General features: G+C 37.2%; 1 protein-coding gene across 2 annotated transcripts in view; it reads right to left on the reverse strand.

Moving 5' to 3' along the window:
• SYT14 (synaptotagmin 14) overlaps positions 1-21,410 on the reverse strand; it is a 180,706-nt gene that overhangs the window by 35,720 nt on the left and 123,576 nt on the right. For both annotated transcript variants that reach the window (XM_026652572.2, XM_024194841.3), the window contains 2 exons: positions 11,452-11,720; positions 8,069-8,518 (listed from right to left, as the gene is read on the reverse strand). In XM_026652572.2, coding sequence (XP_026508357.1) covers positions 8,069-8,518; positions 11,452-11,720 — 719 coding nt within the window. The remainder of the gene's footprint in view (positions 1-8,068; positions 8,519-11,451; positions 11,721-21,410) is intronic.

A 21,410-nucleotide genomic window follows, 5' to 3' on the forward strand; every position in this document is an offset into this window, starting at 1 on the left:
AGTGTAAAGTTTGCTATATGCATATATTGAGATAATTCAGTAGAAGGACTGTCAGAAAGTGCATCCAGGAAGGGGGGAGTGGATCCAGAGATACACTTAAGGGATAATGCAAGAGCCATTTGTTTTGAGGCTGTCATGCGACCCCCCCTTGATGGACTTGCCAGGCAGGTTTCTCCAGGACCAAATCAGTCTCTGTGAAGGGTGAGGTGTATCAATGGAACTGGGGGGAGGAGAGGGTGTGGAGTTTAGAGAGATACAAAATCCTTCAAAGACAGAGACAGGATTTTGAGACTGAGAACCCGAAGTTTTCTGTGTGCTGGTCTGTGAGAAGTCAGACCTACCAGGGTCCCTATCAGGAGGCTGGTTAGAGAGTTTAGGAAAGATAGACATGTGTGTAGGTCTTTTGTTTTAAGATCCTTTTCTCTGGAATGCTTTGTTTGTATGGCTAAATAAAACAATACTTTTGTTTTGAGAAGTCTGATTTGGGTCATGGTACTCTATTGGTCACAGGCCCCCACAGGGAAGAACCACAGATACCAAACCTAGCCAGATCTGATGGGTAAGCACTGTTGATCCACAGGGCACTGGGATCTGTATGAGTACAGAGTTGAAGCACACAGCTTTATGTGCAATTTTGAATTATTATCCATTCTCAATAAGAGATTATTAGAGAAAAATCTGTGGGATAAAGTAGACTTTGTGGTCCTAAATCAAATATACAAAAATATATTTTTAAATCTTTCAGTGTTTAGTGATAACTGAATCTTACTTTGGTAGAGATGATTTTATAAACTACATTAATGTATTTATGCAATGTAGCGTAAAGTCATTGATACTTAGATTAATTTAATTTTAGACAGAACTTTAATTATATAAAATATTATGAACAAGATCTTTCATTTGAAGTTGGTTCATTTACTGTAAATTGAAATGGCTTAGTTGTTTTTCCCCTTTTAATCTATTAAACTGGAAGGCCACCTGCTAATAATTAAGATAAATCAGTATGTTCAAATTTTAATATTCAACTCCAGATTTCTAAAATAGGACAATGAATGCAATGTATTAGGGGAAGACTTAGTATGGGAATACAATCATCCACAGGTCTAAGACACAACCATTTTTATTAGGGCTGTCGATTAATCACTGTTAACTCACGCGGTTAACTAAAAAAAATGAATCATGATTAAAAAAATTAATTGCGATTAATCGCAGTTTTAATTGCACTGTTAAACCATAGAATACCAATTGAAATTTATTAAATATTTTTGGATGTTTTTCTACATTTTCAAATATATTGATTTCAATTACAACACAGAATACAAAGTGTACAGCGACACTTTATATTACTTTTGATTACAAATATTTGCATTGTAAAAATGACAAAAGAAATAGTATTTTTCAATCCACTTCATACAAGTACTGTAGTGCAATCTCTTTATTGTGAAAATGCAACTTACAAATGTTGATTTTTTTGTTACATAACTGCACTCAATAACAAAACAATGTAAAACTTTAGAGCCTACAAGTCCACTCAGTCCTACTTCTTGTTCAGCCAATCGCTAAGAGAAACAAGTTTGTTTACATTTACGGGAGACAATGCTGCCTGCTTCTTATTTACAATGTCACCTACAAGCGAGAAAAGGCGTTCGCATGATACTTTTGTAGCCAGCATTGCAAAGTATTTACATGCCAGATATGCTAAACATTCACATGCCTCTTCATGCTTGGACCACCATTCCAGAGGACATGCTTCCATGCTGATGATGCTTGTTTTAAAAAATGTGTTAATTAAATTTATGACTGAACTCCTTGGAGGAGAATTGTATGTCTCCTACTCCATGGTTTTACCCACATTCTATCATATATTTTGTATTATGATAGCTCTAGGATGACAACCCAGCATAAGTTGTTTAATTTAAGAACACTTTCACTGCACATTTGACAAAACACAAAGAAGGTTCCAATATCAGATTTCTAAAGATAGCTACAGCACTCAACCCAAGGTTTAAGAATCTGAAATACCTTCCAAAATCTGAGAGGGATGAGGTGTGGAGCATACTTTCAGACGTCTTAAAATAGCAACACTCCGATGCAGAAACTACAGAACCAAAACCACCAAAAAAGAAAAGCAACGTTCTGTTGGTGGCATCTGACTCAGATGATGAAAATGAACATGCATTGGTCCGCACTGCTTTGGATCATTATTGAGCAGAATCCAGCATCAGCATGGACGAATGTCCTCTGGAATGGTGGTTGAAGCACGAAGGGACATAAGAATCTTTAGCACATCTGGCATGTAAATATCTTACGACGCTGGCTACAATAATGCCATGCAAACGCCTGTTCTCACTTTCAGGTGACATTGTAAGGAAGAAGAGGGCAGCATTATCTCCTGCAAATGTAAAAAAACTCATTTGTCTGAGCGATTGGCTGAAGAAGAAGTAGGACTGAGTGGACTTGTAGGCTCTAAAGTTTTACATTGTTTTATTTTTGAATGCAGTTTTTTTGTATATAATTGTAAATTTGTAAGTTCAAATTTCATGGTAAACAGATTGCACTACAGTATTTGTATTAGGTGAATTGAAAAATACTATTTCTTTTGTTTTTTACAGTGCAAATATTTGTAATAAAAATAAATATAAAGTGAGCACTGTACACTTTGTATTTTGTGTTGTAATTCAAATTAATATATTTGAAAATGTAGAAAACATCCAAAAATATTTAAATAAATAGTATTCTATTATTGTTTACCAGTGCGATTAATCGCAATTAATATTTTTAATCGCTTGATAGCCCTAATTTATATAAAACTTGTCAGCCTCAGTCCCCAATGGCCATCAATCTTCATGACTGTGATGAAGTTTAAAAGTTTTAGTTTTAAAATGCTTTTCTGATAAAGTAATTTTTTGACAAATGTAGCCCTACTATATCCTGTAGGACTGCTATATAATGTGTGCCACAGATAAAGAGCAACATGAAACCAATGCACAATGCATGAAGAAATGTTCAGACCCACCCCGACTTACGCAATCGTTCCGTTCCGGAAAGCCTTGTGTAACTTGAATTTTGCATAAGTCGGAAACGTATACCCGTTATGCGAAAATGTTCGCAACTCGAAAATCCTATTTCTGGCTTATGGAACTTTTTCTGTAAGTGTGAATTTGCGTAAGTTGGGTCTTGCATAACCCGGGGAGCGTCTGTATAATAAATGAATAAACATCAGCTTCTAAACTGATAAATATGAATGCCTTACTTCACTAAAAATAACTCAAACTAAAATGTTCCTTGCACAATTCCAGAGGCCAAATTAAGCATATTTTCACAAATGTTTGATGCACACACACCTGCCCAGTGTCTAGTCACTATCACTGGGATCACATCTAGTATATCCAAGGATGGAGAGTGAGAAACTTAAATTGAATTATTCACAGCAAAACGACAAGCACAGGGATGTAAGGTGAAAGATCATTATGCCTACTCATTAAAAGGCATAACAGGTATACGAACAAGGAAAATTATTTGTAAAGTACTGCAAGTGCTGTCACCTCTTCTGCAAGAAATCTTTCTCTATAGAGAGTTTTAAAAAGTGATAATTTAGATTGCAAAGTTGGATTAGGTAGCTCAGTAGTCAAGAAGGTGCTCAAGTGTACTAATACAGGTTTGCAGCAAGTCGAATCTGAACACCAACCCTTCCTCCACCTCCAAGCCCTCAATTAGGAATGGACAAAATATTTGATTAAAATAAATGGAATGTACTATTCAGATGTGTTGGAATTTTCCACACTGTACCCCCAAAATTAACTTCTGAATTCAGATCCAGAGGATATTAAATGTATTTTTTTTTGTTCTATCCCAAACAGCAACTTCTGGTGGACGGTGTTAAGGGGGAGGGGTAGTGTTTTGATTTTATCCAAATAATTTTTGCTCATCTGCCAATAAACTGTTAAAATTGTTTTTCTACTCATACAATACTGGAGACTCTGATCCAATTTCTTGCACAAGAAGACAATTTTTCTTATTTATTTGGATGAAAAGAATGATGAACAGTTTTCCAATCCCTTTGGAGGAAAGTGCAGAACCACTTCAGTGATCCTATCTACTTCAGATAGATCAACAAAATCTTTTGTTCAGAAGTATCAGACTGCTAACTGATCTAAAAGAATCACATGGACACATGAACTTAGATAATCAGCCAAAAAGACCAGAACAGCTGAAATCTGATAATGACCATATTTGAGTATTTTCCTTTTGTGGGGAAGAGGGAAAGTAAGAGAGAGAAAATATATTCTTTACATACATACACCTTTTTTATGGTAGAAAAAGAGCAGAGAGGAGAGCAGGGGGAGAAGAGTGACGATAAGGTGCTGGATGCAGCTGATGGTGCAAGACATCCGTCAGAATGCAGAAGGAGAGGGGATATTTTATCTCGGGTGAGGAACAGGACTTGTGAGGTTATGAGGAGGAGTTAAGATGTGGTACTGAGCCATGTATAAGGAACACAGTAATGTGGATGGACTTCAAGAACACCCACCAAGGACTGTACTTGACCCTATACCCGTATGTCCCTGAAGTGGGGAAGGTTGCCACCAGACACACCAGTAACCATATGCATCTGTGGGGTAGGGGCAGAGGTGAACTAAACTGTTGATCTGGACTCTAGCTAGGATCCCTTCTAAGTATTTTTAAAGGTGGATCTGAAGTTATGCTCCATGAGACTTATGCAGGACATGCACTGCTCCCAGATTGATGATTAGCAAATAAGAATTTATTAATATACTATCAGGCAGGAGCAAGTAAGATAAACTTGTTCAGAAGAGACTACTACAGATGTTTCAGTGAAGTTAGAAAGGTTCAGCGACACATATGTTTAATGTTTAACATATAAATATATTTTAATTTTAAAATATATTTAATATATAAATATATCTAATATGTACAATTAAAATAATGAGAACCAGAGGGGAGAAGGGAGCCAATATCTGTATGTACAAAGGATCAGTCAAATACAGCTAGTGTTTAGCAACAAAACACACTAACACTAGCATAAGACAAATTTGGTTCTGGATTTAGAACCTATGTAAGTACGAGATTTATAATTTCCAAGTTTCCCTACTCAGTTGTAGCTGCCCAAATTAAAATAATCCTCTCCTTTTCCCCTTTAAGTAATCCTAGCCCTGCTTTTAGGACTACAAGGACAATAACATTACAAAATGCAAACCTTAACTTTACTGTGGAATCATGTACACTTCAGAGCATGCAGTCATCAGTCAGCCTTCCCACTGAAAAACTATATCTAAAACCATAGTAAACAACAATCCTTAGAATGTATGGAGTTGAAAAGATTTGGAAACTGGTTCACATAAGTCCAGAAGTACAAATTACTATTCAAACTATCCAAACATATGAAGGCTTCTTTCAGGCCATTTGACCTTCCATTCCTATGCAATTCCTACACCAGCAACAGGCTATGTAGAAGACCCTTTGACCCACCAATAATCTCCATTTCCCCCATTCCTGGTATGCTTTTAGTGAAGGAGCGGGAGGGGAAGACTGAAAGCCTGGTACCTATATCTACCTTCTTTAGTGGATAACAATCTCAGTATCATCTTTGATGTCTTTCAGAGACATAGCTCCACTCTCCCTCCCAAGGGCTGGTCTACACTATCATGGTAAATTGACCTAAGTTACGCCACTTCAGTTACGTGAATAATGTGATTGAAGTCGACATAGCTTATGTAAATTTACCGTGGTGTTTACACTGTGCTGTGTCAACGGGAGATGCTCTCCTGCCAACTTACCTTACTCTTCTCGGGGAGCTGGAGTACTGGAGTCAACGGGAGAGCACGCTGCCATTGACTTAGCGGGTCTTCACCAGACCCACTAAATTGGCACTGCTGCGATTGATGTACAGTAACTGATCAGCAGTGCTGATCTACAGTAACTCCTCACTTAAAGTCGTCCAGGTTAACACTGTTTTGTTGTTACATTGCTGATCAATTAGGGAACATGCTTGTTTAAAGTTGCGCAATGCTCCCTTATAACGTTGTTTGGCAGCCGCCTGCTTTGTCCACTGCTTGCAGAAAGAGCAGCCCGTTGCAGCTAACTGGTGGGGGCTTGGAACCAAGGTGGACCGGCAGCTCCCCATCAGCTCCCCGCTCCCTTAAGTTGCCTGTGCAGCAGCCGCCCAGCAGGCTATCAATTGCCGGCAGTTCAGCTGTCCCTCCCCGCACTGCCATGTGCTGCTCCTGCCCTCTGCCTTGGAGCTGCTCCGGGGAGCCTCCTGCTTGCTGTGTGGGGGGATTGGGGAGGGGAACAGGGGGGCTAATGTCAGGGTGTCCCCCTCCCCCCACTCCTGTCCCCCGCTTACCCGTTCTCCATATAGAGCAGAGTGGGGACACGACAGGGCTCAGGACGGAGAGAGCTTGCTGGCCGCAGCTGCTGTCTCAACTTCCTAATCTTTTTAAAGGTAATGTACTTAGAGTGGTGTCAGCTTATTTAAAGGGGCAATGCACATCTCTCTCTCTCTCTCCCACACATAGGGAGTGTGTCTCTATCTCTGTCTGCCATGCTGTCTCCCCTCCCTCCACTTGTGCTGCCTTGTGGAGTGTGAGGCTACATTAACAACAATGTGTTAACCCTTGAGGGCTCAGCCGAATGCTAGTTCATCATTTAGCAGTAAAGCATTCCCCGGGAAATAACCCACCCTCCTCCACCCTCTAACATCACCACCTCAGCCAAGCTTCACAATCATCATTGCTGGTACAGAATTAAATTGTTTGTTTAAAACTTATATATATATGTAGTTTTTTGTCTGGTGAAAAAAATTTCCCTGGAACCTAACCCCCCTATTTACATTAATTCTTATGGGGAAATTGGATTCGCTTAACATCGTTTCTCTTAAAGTCGCATTTTTCAGGACCATAACTACAACGTTAAGTGAGGAGTTACTGTACTGGTAAGTGTAGACTGGCCTTAGAAAATAAGTCAAAATTACTTCCGATGAGCACATGAGGTATATGCTCATCTAGGGCCTGATCCATGGGCTTCAATGAGCTTTGAATCAGACCCCTAATCAGAATTTCAGCCATGTGACAAAACCCAACTGAGCTTAAAACTCAAAACGTCATCACAAGAAAGCTCTTGTTAACATCCAAAGGGCATGGGGGAGCGGAAGGAACTCAACCTCAGCACAATTTTCACTGACACAAAAATGTTGCAAAACATATTTCATTGTTGCAGGACCCTCAGGCACTTGAAAAATAGAAAATTTAGAGTATTTTCAATTTTGTTTCAAATATTTTTCATTGCTCTTGTATTAAGCACTTCAATAGTAGGAAAGTTTACTTAAGGTAAGTGAACAGTGTTTGTCCTCAGAAAGCACTACCCAGGATTCCCTTGTGTTCCTTACAGAATCATAAAAAATGGGAGATGATGAAGTCCTCTTATATCACCTGTTCCATCACCAGGACTCCATATTATATTTTTTAGCTGATTCTCATGTCAAATCCCAACAGATTATTGTCCTTTATAGATTAATGTGACTAAAAAGAAATTAAATATTTTATTTTGCTTGTCCTCTGAAGTCATTAAAATAAGGGTTTCAGCACCTTCGGGTTTCCTATTTCCATTGTTTCTGGGAAAGCAAAGCATGTGTATTATATTACAAACTGGATTTTATTACAGAAGACGAAAATCACCGACTAATATAGATTTTTAAAAATGAAAGCACAATGGTTAACAGGTTGATAAATCAAACCTATAAAACTAATCTCAATATAATAATTTTATCCTCCTATTACTATTATAATATTTTATAGTGAAAATACCAAAGTAATCAAAATGAAAAAGTATAGGCAGCTTCTACACATGAGAAATAAATATACCTAACAGTAGCTAATTGGACCCCCCCCCCCCCTCCAAACTATTATTTTGCATAAAGTGTGCATGACAATGGGGAGGGGGGGGGAAGTCCATGGAAGTGTTGTCTCTATAAATATATAAACTATTCCTAATAAATTCAGGACAATTTATATAATTACATACTTATTCTGCTTTGTACAATACTCACAGAAAGACTGTAAGAAGGCTCCATTATCACTGGTACTGACATCTTCCCTTGAAGATTCAATTTGGTTAAGTAAAAAATCTTTTCCCCCACAATCCTCTCTTTTTTCATGCGACGTACACCATACAGTCTAAAGCGAACTGCATAATTCCCAATCATCTCAGATTCAACGTGATTAAATTTGAATGTCTCTGCGAAGACAGGGCATGGTCCCCTCTGGATGCTGGTTTTTGCTCTCTGTTTTTTTATAGGTAGGAGAACTAGATGTACTTGCCATGAGTTTCCACCTGTCCTGTTATATGTTGGGATGTCTGTGACAGCTGTCACTGTTACTAGAAGCTTCTGTTCTTGTGAGTCATAGTCAAAAGTCACATCCAGCGTGCCGTATTTAGCTACTGGCTCAGGATCAAAAGGTTTAGGAAGCTGTGAAGATGATCCTCGAGCTGACATATCCTAAGGAAAGAAATATAAATGCTTTTATTTATTTTTGGTATTCTATTATTAAATCTAGCATAGAAATGCATGGTTTTCTCTAAGCAGTATGATGTGACTATGATCTTTTTGTTCACTTCATAAACAAGGTAATTAAACACTGAAGAATGAAGAGGTGGCTGACTGGCAACCAAGGAAAATCAAAAGCTACTTCCAGCTGGTCAAAATAGACAAACCCAGGCACCAACTGGAAAAGAAAAAGCTAGAATTAATAAGTTCCGCATAAGCTTAGATAAATAAGCTGTCATTCATTGTGAGGTGCAATCCAAATATCTGATTCAAGTGAGGGGTTCTGCAGAATTTAAAAAAAACCCAATACTCAAGTTTAACATATTTAACACATTAATACCTGATTTGATGGTAACAGAACATAGTGAAATATATAGGACTAGAGCAAGTAATGGGCCGAATGCTGCAGTTGGTTGCACATACAACTCCCACTGCAGTCAGTGAGAATTGTGCACATGCAGCAGATGGCTAATATAGCCTGTTAAATGTAACTTCTTAGAAGTATACAAGAACCATACCTATGTCAGAAATGTCTTCTGTACTTGCCATATACTGTATATCAATTCTTAAAGCAATTATTGCTAATGCTTAATTTTTAAAATCTTCAGTGTTCTCATTAGGTGTGTACTTAAAAATTTAATAGCTAATAAAATGGTGAGGACATGCTGTTACTTTCTGTTTCAAATAAAATCACTTTGTTTGCACAATGAACCCTTCTTTAATATGGGATGATTTTTCTCCCTTACAGTATAAGTAGTTTGCTACGAATTTACTCCATTTACATGGTATTGGTAGTTTAGTGAAAGTTAACCCAGCTGTACCTACAAATATATTCTAATCATGGGGCATGATTAAGACTGTATTTTTTAAGAAAATAAGTGCTATTTTGTGTGAAGCAATATGTCAGATTTCATAGAGCAACTTTAAATTTCATAAATACAGTGAGTGCTTCATACAGTGCTAGAAATGTTTCAGTATATATATATATCTATATATAAACAAATAATTTCTACTCACTATTTGACAAAATAATTTTATTTTTTTAAAGTCAAGTATAAAGAAATAATTTGTGTGCCTCCCATTCAAAAACACAACAATATTTCAATAAAACCAACAATCTGGAACTCCTCCTATAGAAAGTGTTTTTTCGGTGGTGTTCATTCTGACATAGCATGATGTATAGATGAAAATTCTCTGGCATTTATCATTCAGCAGAACATGAAAAGAATCTTTTAACACATGCACTGTGGACTGACCCAAAAGATGACTGACTGCTAGGGTGACTGGGACAGTCCCGATATTTGGGGCTTTTTCTTATATAGGCACCTATTACTCTCCACCCCGTACTGATTTTTCACATTTGCTGTCTGGTCCCCCTTCTGACTACAATATTTATCAATCTATATATTTTTTCCATTTGGGAAAGCCCGGTTGCCTATCTATGCACCTATGTTTTCTTTTCCCATGATTGTCCTGTGATCGCTGGTCTGTGTCAGCAAGCTCAACGCAAGTAAGCCCAAAGAACAGGCCAGCTATTTCCAACAAAGCCCTCCTCAGCTACCTGCTGTATTCACATCCCTTCGTCAGCAATATTGTTTGTTCAGTAAAAATCCACATCTCAGGTTTTTCCTCTCTGCATTAGCAGTTTATTTTTAAAAAAGGGGGCATAAAGTTTCAATGCATGTTTTACACAGCAAATTGTCAACTCCACATTTTCCATTAGATCTGTGATTACCATACAAATAATACAGCCATAGTCATGATCAGTGACCAATTTCTACGAGGACATCAGGAGGGAGCAACAGGTCCTCAAACCTCCTGGATGTCATTAAAATTACATTCATCCCCATTTATTTATTTATTAGGGAATGGGAAAATTCTAGATTACTGAGGGAGCCATTTGACCAAAGGTTGGGCCTGAATTGAATTTATAATATAAAATAATTCTGATCAAGATAAAGCAATGGTTCTGTATGCTTGCATACTGTACCTCAATAACCTCAGTCCAAGGACTGATACAATTAGGAGGTAAAGAAATGCCATGGCTAGTGTGACAAAAGATACTGTATTAATAAGATATTTTTGAAGTATAATATAGATCATTGTATTATTCATATAAGAAGTATTTATTCCAAACATGTAAAACTTCAATGTAAATTCTGAGGTCCTTTCATATGGCTGAAGATATGACTTGTTCATATCAATGAATAGGAGATGCTATAATGTAGATTTTTTAATCTAAAAATTGTTTGCTTCTGGTTTAAGAATTGATACTATTGGTTGTCTTTAAACATTTTAGACATCTACATATTAAAAATATTAAAAATTCAGTTTAGGAAGAATAATCATTACAAATTACAAAGGGAAAAATGAGAAAGTAAGTGTACCATAAATCTATTACATTATCCATAATAAAAATATTTCTTTAATCTCAAAACCATAAGGATACTTAATCAAGATTTTTCTCCAGTTCTCTAGGGAGTTTAATATGAAAGGCACTAAGAGAAATATAATTTTGATTGATTTATTGCTAAATTATTAATTGAAAATTGTTGTAAGAAGCAAATTGTTAATATATAGTTCCCCATGATAATGGATATCATAGCTTTTACTGGTTTAAAAAATAAACTATTCCTGCTGGGGGGTTGTTTTAAAATGAAGTGTCATTGAGGTCATTATACAGAGCAAGTAAAAATCTTATTGCTATATTATTTGGCAATATACATTTTTCTTCTTTATAATAGACCTTTGAAGTTAATGTACACAGTCTCTGTAAGATGTAAATTAAAATCAAGATATTTATAAGATCTACAAGAGAAGTTAATATACTATTGTGTTACATCCAAGATGCCTACAAGTGTAGTGCTAGACTGTATTTCATTTACCTCTGGGCTAAGGACAGCAGTACTATCACTGGGTACATCCTCTTCATATCCTTTGTTATGGAAGCTTTCTATTTCATGTCCAGTGCTTCCTTCACTTGGGCACTTGTATGAACATCTTGGACTGTTGCTACAGTGGGAAAATTCACATTTACTGTCATCAACTTCAGAGGGTGTACAAGAGAGGTGAGGAGAACCACTATCATCCTGATATGGTGGAGGCTGCAGTTCATCCAGTGGAGGTGTTCTTCTCATTCTTTGAATACAGTTTGCTGTGAATAAGTGATAGCTCTTTACTTATACACTTTCTGAACTGAAAATATATGTAGCATTTGGTTATTAACTGCTTTGGAAAATGACTGAATTCAAACATCTGGACACAACATTTAAACCTTACAATTATCTTCAATTTCTTGATGTTTCAAATTAAATAGGATACTCCTGAAAACACACTATGTTAATAAACAAATAACTCATCTATCTCTTTTAGAGACAATGTATAGGGAAAAAAGCAAATACTTGAATACATGAATTGTATATGCATGACATCAATATTTTACACAATATAAAAACTCTGCCCCTGATTGTGAGATGTGCTAGGCCCCTCCAACTCTATTGGATGCAATTCACTAAGTCAGAGTTTTGGGAGCATGAAGCAGTTGGGCAAATGAAATCCACTCCCAGCCCACAGTGGAAGATTGCTGAGTAGCTCCTATGTGGCTGCTATTCCAACAGGCTGAAATAGTGACTATAACTCCTCCATGTCAGTTGTGTGAAGTATCAGGGACAATGGATCCATGTAAATGAAGATCTGCAGCCTCTTTCCTTGCCTGCTGGCAGTGTGGCTTAGTACATCATCTTATGTAGGGCTGGCACAAAGGCCTTTTTTCCATTGCTTGTAGGGACCGCACTGGCACTTCTGAGCAGGTGCTCGGTCAGTGGACTACCTGTTCAGCCTTTACACAGAGTTTAAGTAATGCAAAAGACTAGCAACATGCCCCTTCTCATAGGTGAATTTCACCCACTGAACTTAAACCTAATGGCTTCTCAGCATCATATCCTCTGTTAGTTATTAAAATCAAAGGGCTCAAAATTTGGGTACCTGGAAGTTAGAGACTGATGCCTACTCACTGAAGCCATTGGAAAGACTACTACTGACTTTAAAAAGAACAGGAGTACTTGTGGCACCTTAGAGACTAACAAATTTATTAGAGCATAAGCTTTCGTGGGCTACAACCCACTTCTTCGGATGCATATAGAGTGGAACATATATTGAAGAGATATATATACACACATACAGAGAGCATGAACAGGTGGGAGTTGTCTTACCAACTCTGAGAGGCCAATTAAGTAAGAAAAAAACTTTTGAAGTGATAATCAAGATAGCTCAGTACAGACAGTTTGATAAGAAGTGTGAGAATACTTACAAGGGGAGATAGATTCAATGTTTGTAATGGCTCAGCCATTCCCAGTCCACTGACTTTAGTGAGCTTTAGATCAATCCCCAAAGTGACTTGATTTTCCAAGGGGCTGAACATCTTCAGCTTCCACTGACACCAGCTGGACAGATAGATCTGTGTCTACTCAGCACCATGGAAAATCAAGGTGCCAGAATACAGATGTAGAAGCCTGACTTTATGCACTCATTTCAAATTTTAGCTTATTGCTTTACTACTTGGCACTACACAGTAAACTGCAGATGGGAAAATAAAATATGGTCTGTGTTAGCAGAAGCAATAGAAATTCCAAAGACACAGGTAAAATATGTACCATAGAATCATAGAACTATAGGGTTAGAAGGGACAGCAAGCATCATCTAGTCTAACCCCCTGCCAAGATGCAGGGCTTCCAGGCTTATTGATGAGTCTTGGTAAGGTTGTTGACGAGCTGGCTGATACATAACATCAGTTTTCATTCAGCTGATGGTAAGGGCAAAGTTATGAACAAGGTCAAACTGCTGCAAAAAGGTAGGTGGTGGTCAGATTTGCAGCACTGACTCACCCCCTGGGAATGTAAGGTGAAAGGCTTTAAAGGTGTAAGCCCTGGTGTTGGAAACCCCTTTCTCCATGCAGTAGGCAAGGTATCACCAACCGTCTCTCCCCTTGAGGTGTGATTATCAGGTGGGGTTTGAACCTGCTGTGCGCATTGCGCTAGTCGCTCCTTTTTAGGGGGGCTGGGAAGGAATTTTTCCCGTACCACCATATTGGCTTCAGTGGAGTGGGGTTGGGTTTTTTTGCCTTCCCCACAGAGGGTGGCAGGGAAGACCTATTATGGTGGGCACAGAAGGTGGCAGGCTACAATTTATTTTGTAAGTGTGGGGTGGATGTCCAGTGCAGGTACTCCAGAGGGAAGGTATCCAGTGACCAGATAAATGGCCTGGTAAAGGACTTAAAAAGGAGGTGCTGGTTAAAGGAACAGAACGGTGTGGAGTTTGGGGCTCCTATGGTTGGAAGGCAGGGAGCCAATCCCGCCCTTTCTGATAGCCCACCTTACCCCTCCTATGAGGGAGGGTGGATGGCAATGGATTTGCTGGAGGGGTCTGGATGGAAAAAGAGGGGTAGCTGGTGGAAGCCCCCTGGGTAATTACAAGGTTACCTACATTGTACACTTTTATCTGCTGGGTAGTCCCAGACATCTAATAATAAAGTTGCGTCCTGATTAAAACCATATCAAGTGTCTCCTTCTTTCGGTATAGTCGGACAATGTCACTAATGTTATTTCAAATCTAAAGCAACAGTTTCTGCTCAAAGTGGCAAAATGCCCACAAACAACATTAAATGAGACAACTACCACCATACAGCTATGCCTCAATTTTTTATTTTTTTAAAAGTTGCAATCTACAATGACAATTTTTTTCAGTAATTTGTGCACAACTTAGAGAAACTAAAGTGTGTCCGGATAGCTATAAGCACCATAATTATCTTAAATGAGTAAATAAAATGACTATGTGATTCATTTCCCCCCCCACTTTGATGAACTCTTTCATATGTCCCTATGGGAAAACTGCATAAGGCTGTGTGACAGAAAAGGTGCTCTTAATGTAGGTGGAGTAAAAGTGAAGAGAAGAAAATTCCTTTTAAGCAGCTAGAGTGATTCATAAATGTCAGAAAAGCAGAAACATAAATGCAAGTTTTTAACTATTTATTTTTGAAAGCTTACTTACCAAAGAGAACTACAATGTAAACTATTAAAAACAGGTTTTGAATGCCGATATTAAAGATCTAAGTACACATTTGTATAATCAGTGTAAACAGGCACAAACCATTTCAGAATCAAAAAAGCCCTTAACTCAACATAAAGAGGTAACAAAGTTTTTAAAGGAATTAGACTGAAAATGGTTTTCGAGGTAAAGTATTTTTTTTAAAAATAGTAACAGTGGACCTTTTTGTATTAAGAATCATCTAATATTAGATAGACCTTTCTTCAGGTTAAATTTTATTTCCCCTATGTGCCCACACAGATGTAAATGATCAGAGCTGCAGAATACATATCCATACCCCTTGTCCAACTCTTAATCAGAGAGGACTGAATTTCCTTATATACTGAGCAATTGCTACTCCCCTGACTTGAGTTGGAACAGCAAGTAATCCAACACTTCTGAAAATCAGGCCCATTATCTCACGGCTGCCTAAATTCTTTCTGATCAATTGTGCCTGTTCTCAATTTGTTTAAACCCTTGCCCCAAAGTTCAGAGTCAAGCAAACAGAAGTATGGATTAGTAACTGCCCAGCATTGTTGGCCTAGTACATTCTGGATGGAATTCCACTGAATTCAATGGAGTTACACCAGAGATTAATTTGGTCCTGCATTTTTCTATTGCAAGAAGCCCCTCCTTTACAAACCAGTAGCATAGAAGCATTGCCAATATATGCCTTTCCAATCCTACATATATTTGTATTTCAAATAACACTTCAGCAGTCACTGAAATGAAATAATATGGGTACTTTCCTCAGACAATGCAGGTCACACAGAAATAGGGATGTTAGAAGACCATTTCAGAGAAGGAGTTCAAATATAGCAGAAGCCATTAAAAATTAACACTTGCCAACTGCTACCACAGTTACCATGGATCTCCCCCACCCTAACTATAAGGGATACTGTGGTAGCACAGATACCATTATGTGCTAATTTGGCAAATGATGGTTTATAAATGGCTATTGTCGTTTATATTATTGCATGCACTAAAGTATTATCAGCAGGAATTCTGTGAAGAGACAATCTAATTGTTGATGGACAATGCCCTGAGTAAATGGCCATTAGTGGACTGAAGTCAGAAGTAAAGATTTTCTTTAAACTCTGTCCATCAAAAGATGGATGTTAGTCTATTTTCAAGAGTGCCCCTCTCTGGGCTTGATTCAAAGCCCACTGAAGTCAACAGAAGTCTTCCCCTGCTTCAATGGGATTTCCATAAGTCCCCATAGAAACAACCTATACCAGGCTGAATATTACTATAAACATACCATTTATAATTATGTGAACTATGTGAACATTTTCACAGACATTTTTCAGAGTAGAATCATGCTTTAAGGTTTCAACAGCTTGCTGAATAGAATGCTTTTTTTCTCACATTTTTTGTTGTTTATAAAATACTTCACCCCCAATTTTGTTAAATTTTTCCACTTTATTCTGGTCCATTACCTTCCACTTTAGTCCCAACAAAAGTATCCTGCTATTGGTAAAGCTCCTTTCTCTGTGTTTGCAAATGTAGGATCTTCAACTATTTCCCCCAAATGGTCATCATCTCCACAATCCTATCATTCTTTTATTTAATTTTTCCAGTCCACTTCCAAGAATGAGTCTCTCTCATTAGCATCTGGAAACTACAACCTTATTCCTGTGGTTGTAATTCCCTAGACATATAAACAACAACCAAAACACACTTTTGTAAGTTAGCTTTGAACATCTCTTGTACATTTTTTCTTTAAATATTCACAATATTGTGGGAGACACGCTTTACTGAAAACTTCATAACGAACCTGGTTCTGAGTTTCTTTAAAATGACGAACTTTACATTAATCCAGAATTTTTGCAAGTCATGTTTTGTAGTTTCCATGAATATCTTTACTCTCGGTGGCATCTTTCATTCCTCTGCAATTTTGCTACATACAGTATTTTTCATACTTCATTTTTTAATCTAATGTAAATTTCAAGTTTTAATCCTTCGGGGGGTTCTATGCAAATGTTAAGACAATTTTAATAAAACATAAAATGAAATACATGTTTAAAAATTAAAGAAATATTTTTTTTATTCTGAATGATTAAGCACCCTTAGCTGTTTCTGGTATGCAGCTCAGACAGTCCAAATGTAATTTTCACGTTTTAATATTTTGGATGGGAGAAAAGTTCAACTGACTGAATAACCCTACATCATAAGGAGAGGACAAAATATAAATATATAATATTGAATGAAGGGTTTAACTTCCCTTTAAAATGAAAAGATTATGTGTGTGTGTGAAAAAAATGTTATTTTACTATGAAGCAGATTTCTTGGCATTTTAATTTTTACAAAGGAAATTATGTACATGTGATTCGCCTACCAAAATGTGGGGAATCTAAGGTCAACATGGAATGTATCTGTACATTGGGAGGCAGCCCCTTTTTAACAATCTTCTTTTTCCAAATGCCATATATTTTGGTTTTTATTCACAATACAGTAATCTCTGATTTCTTTTCAAATTTAGAGGTTCTTAAAGTAAGCTGGAATTGACAGAACCAGTATTTAATCTACTATACATGCTGTACCAGCATACATGAATTATTTTGTTAATGGCACTTTTTTTTTGCTCCCAAGTATTTAAAACATCTTATGTTCATACTCATTATGGGCTTGATCCTCTGCCTGTGGAAATGTTGGCATTCACTTCCTTTTCAGGGTCGAATCTTATATCAATACACTGCATTTTCATTACATTCCAAGAATAGTTGTATTAATCATAGATGAATATATTCAATATTGATTGTCATATATTAGCACAATTACTTTTTATTAGTATTAATACAAATGATTAGAGTATAATTTTATCTGATAGAATATTAGATTCCCTAGAAATGTTAAATGTCATTTATGTACATTCTTTAGAGCTACTTCCAAATTTTCTCTCAGGAGAAGTAAAAACTCCCACAACTGAGACTATTGTTGCTGGTATAGTAAATTCCGTTTAGCTTGTGTTTGTTTACATTGTGAGCCAATAAAACTGTAGTTTGTTTTGGTTTGCTGACAAAACGTGGGAGCCTGCAGAGTCTACTGTACTTTTCTGTTAACTTCTGCTGCAACTGCTGCTTATTATTCTGCTGCAACTGTTTTTGACCTGAAAACTATTCCATTAGCTTGACCAGAAATGCATCCCTTGTGTAAGGGATAAACAATGTTCAGTGCTGAATTAGTGAAGTGATTCCAAGCTTCTGAGTGCCAAAATGGACTAAAAATAGAAGTATATTATAAAAATGAAGGAACTAAGAATGGCTATCTGGTATCTACTCCTTATTTTAAAAATTACATTTATCATTGTCCTGTTTCTCACCATCTGTCTCCATCCCTCCCTTCAGAAATGAATCTTGGTACGTCTTGAACTCATCTGCCTTCTACTTGAATAGTATTCCCTGACAACTTACTCTGTTTTTATTAACTTGTGTATGCAATGCTTGAGTTCCCATTTTATTCTTAGTTTCTTAAATAATATTTAACAATTATCCTGTACAGTGCTTTATATTGTCAAAAGTCTACCCAAATACTTCTTGGATGTACTTATTTAAATATCTAAGCTTATTAGTAAAACCATTTATATTGATTAATTTTAGCAAATTCTCTCAAGTGTTTTAAAGTTTCTGCTACAAGAGCTCAAAATCTCCTCTTATTAAGTGAGATTATGCACAAATCTCTAAAACCTTTCCTTGTAACGATAATAGTAGTCTTACACTGTACTCTTATCAATAATATACATCCTTAGGGATAGTAACCTGTACTGTATACAGTTCTTCAGGTAGTGTTGCCTTATGCAGTACTACTTCTTGTTTTGTATTCTCTTCTTCAGTGGATACAAGCTAGACTCTGGTTTCACCTTTTTAACTAGGGTTGTGCACAGCGTCAATAACGTTAACTATTTGCACACATTACTTTCCAGAATTGTGTACTAAGTTCACTAATTAGTATGTATTCCTTGGGTTGAATCTTTGTTCTACTACTAAACTGTGTTTTCAATTTAGCAAAGTTTCTAGATACTAATTTGAGAGAGAGAGTTTTGTTTTTGAAACAAAAAATGGGCAAATCAAAGATATACACAAATTGGCACAAAACATTCATGATGGCCAATAAAGCCACTCAGTTTCTAGAGTACAAACAGAGTAAGTACAGAATTATTGGTGGTACTGGTTGCACTGCCTATGAATAACATTGCCCAACATTCCCACATTATATGATCCTGTTTTCAGTTGTTTATAGTTTTGCCAAACTTTTACTATTTGTCTGAAATTTTCCATACTGGGTGCTTACCTTTGCCTGAATTGCATTTGGCAAATTTCAGCCAAAAACAAGTGAAATTCAGCCAAAATTTTGGAAAAGAGTTTAGCTATTTCTAAGAATGAAGTTGGGGGGGGGGGAATATGTTGTTTTGCCCATGTTAAAAAATTCTAGCCTTTTCTTTTCAATGGTTTAGTACCCCATGCTTTGGAACAGGGACTTGAAGTTAAGCAAAGACTTATTCACATGTTTAACTTTGCACACTCTGAGTAGTTCCAATGACTTCAGTGCATAAAGCCAAATTTGCGTGTATGTCTGCAACATCAGGGTTTTGGTGTATCTTATTTTAGTACCACATATGTAACATTGCTGTATGTTGCCGAAATTATTGATGTGTGTCCCTACATACAGATATCTATCTCAAGACTGACCTCTCTCTCCCTTTCCTATTCATACCTGGAATGCAATATCCTTTGATAAATCAGGTGAGATATACATAAATCAATAATTTGGTAACAGACTGGAACAGGAATGAAATAAAGCAAATTTTTAGGTCAATGTTGATGGAGATATTATTTATAATTTATTTTAAATTGCATGTAATTTCTTATTAGAGAAAGACTTCAATGAAATTTTTTTAAAGTGTTTAGAATTCTAGAAAGACAGAATTCTTAGAGAAATCTTCATATCCACACAAGAGGTAATTTGCTCTTCCCTTAAAGCAAGCAAGTTTTTCATCCAGCCGTTCTCTGGCAGTCGAAGTCCCAAAATATAGACTTTGTGCCATATAACATGAGGCTTAATTTAACTGGATAAAGTGCTGGAAATGTGAAAAGGCTATCTATGGGTCCAAAATCTTACTTCAGCAATGCAAAATGGTACTTTCTCTACTGATTACTCCAACATAGTCTAGAAACCCATGAATGAGCTATATAGCAATGCCCATTTTTTGTCACTGTATTTGCTCCAAAACTTGGTCTCAAAGACAAGGAAAAGCAGATATGACAATTAATGTATATAACATGGTTCTGAAACATTTTAAAATGTGGAGCTTGTTTCAGAAATGTTAACATGCAACTTGACAAACATTATCAGGATAAAAATCTTTTCCAGATGTCACAGAAGAGTTAAACTTATTTTTCAGTAATCGTTACATTAATAAGAATATTAATATATAATAAATACAATCCAGTCAGCAGTTCAAATAGCCACACTTTCCTTAATTCCAAGAATTCCACTATTCTTACATTTTAGTTGATTTTCCATATCTTCAATTTAACAAGGCATGTAAGTGTTGTCTTTAAGAAGAGCTGTTGTTACAGTTTAAGATATAATTTCTCTTTTTATAGTTTCTTGGGAACAACTCCAGTTTATGCATTTAAGACTGTTACCATGGCTGCTAACTCCTGTAGCTGTATTCTGAAAAGTAACTCTCAAAATGGCAATGTGAAGTTCTACATATATTAGGCCCCATTCATCATTGCCTTGAGATTCCTTTGCACCAGATAGACTGGAGCAAAGCGACTGTAAAACAGCTCTAAGCCCCTAATATTCCCCTTCCGAGGTGGGGGCTTCAATGCCAGACACAGAAGCTCCAGGTGAAGGGGGCAGTCTTTGGCAAGACAGGAGGAAAATGAACATGCACCAAAGGAGAGTAGAGGTGTGGCTGGAGTGGTCATATGTTCCCGTCATTCAATAGCCCTAGAGTGACCACTGCAATAGGGCAAAAGTTAGGATTTCTAGCTGTCTACTAAGGTACTTATATAGTCCCCATTTACACAGTATCTGAGCACCTCACAGTCTTTAACATATCTATCTCCACACCATCCCAATTACTCCCATTTTATAGACAGGGAACTGAGGCACTAAGGCTAGCACTTTTGTCAGTATCACTTATGTCACTCAGGGGTGTGAAAAAACACCTACATGACATAAATTACACCAAAAGAAGTGCCAGTGTGGACAGCACTATGTCAGCAGGAGATGCTCTCCTGCTGACATAGCTACCACCTCTTGTTGGGGGTGGTTTAATTATGTTGGTGGGAGAGCTCTCTCTTGTCGGCATAAGGTGGCTACATGAGTGATTTTACAGCGGCACAGCTGCATTGGTACAACTGTGCCACTGTAAGCTTGCTAGTGTAGACATGGCAGAAGTGACTTACCCAAGGTCACACAGGAAGTCTGTGGTGGAGTAGGGAATTGGACACAGTTTTCCAAACTCAGGATAGCACCCTAACCACTGGACCATTCTTCTTGAGGGTAGCCCTCCAGGGAATTTTTCTCTGCTTTTTATCTCATGCCTTTCTAAAACCAAATAATCTCAAATTCACAAGAATGTCCATAGAACTGTGTATCCATGGGGGCCTGTGGCCCTCTAGGTTCCTAGCTACTTTAAGAGATTTGCTGCAGCAGAATTTCCCAAGTTGTCGGCTATGCACTGAAGGAGAGGGAAAGAAAAAATATAGACTGAAACCAAGGGAGCAGATTAGGGGGAAAGAAAGAGGGA

This window comes from Terrapene carolina, unplaced genomic scaffold (genome assembly GCF_002925995.2).
Source record: "Terrapene carolina triunguis isolate 2854851 unplaced genomic scaffold, T_m_triunguis-2.0 Scaffold120, whole genome shotgun sequence".
Classification (NCBI taxonomy): Eukaryota; Metazoa; Chordata; order Testudines; family Emydidae; genus Terrapene; species Terrapene triunguis.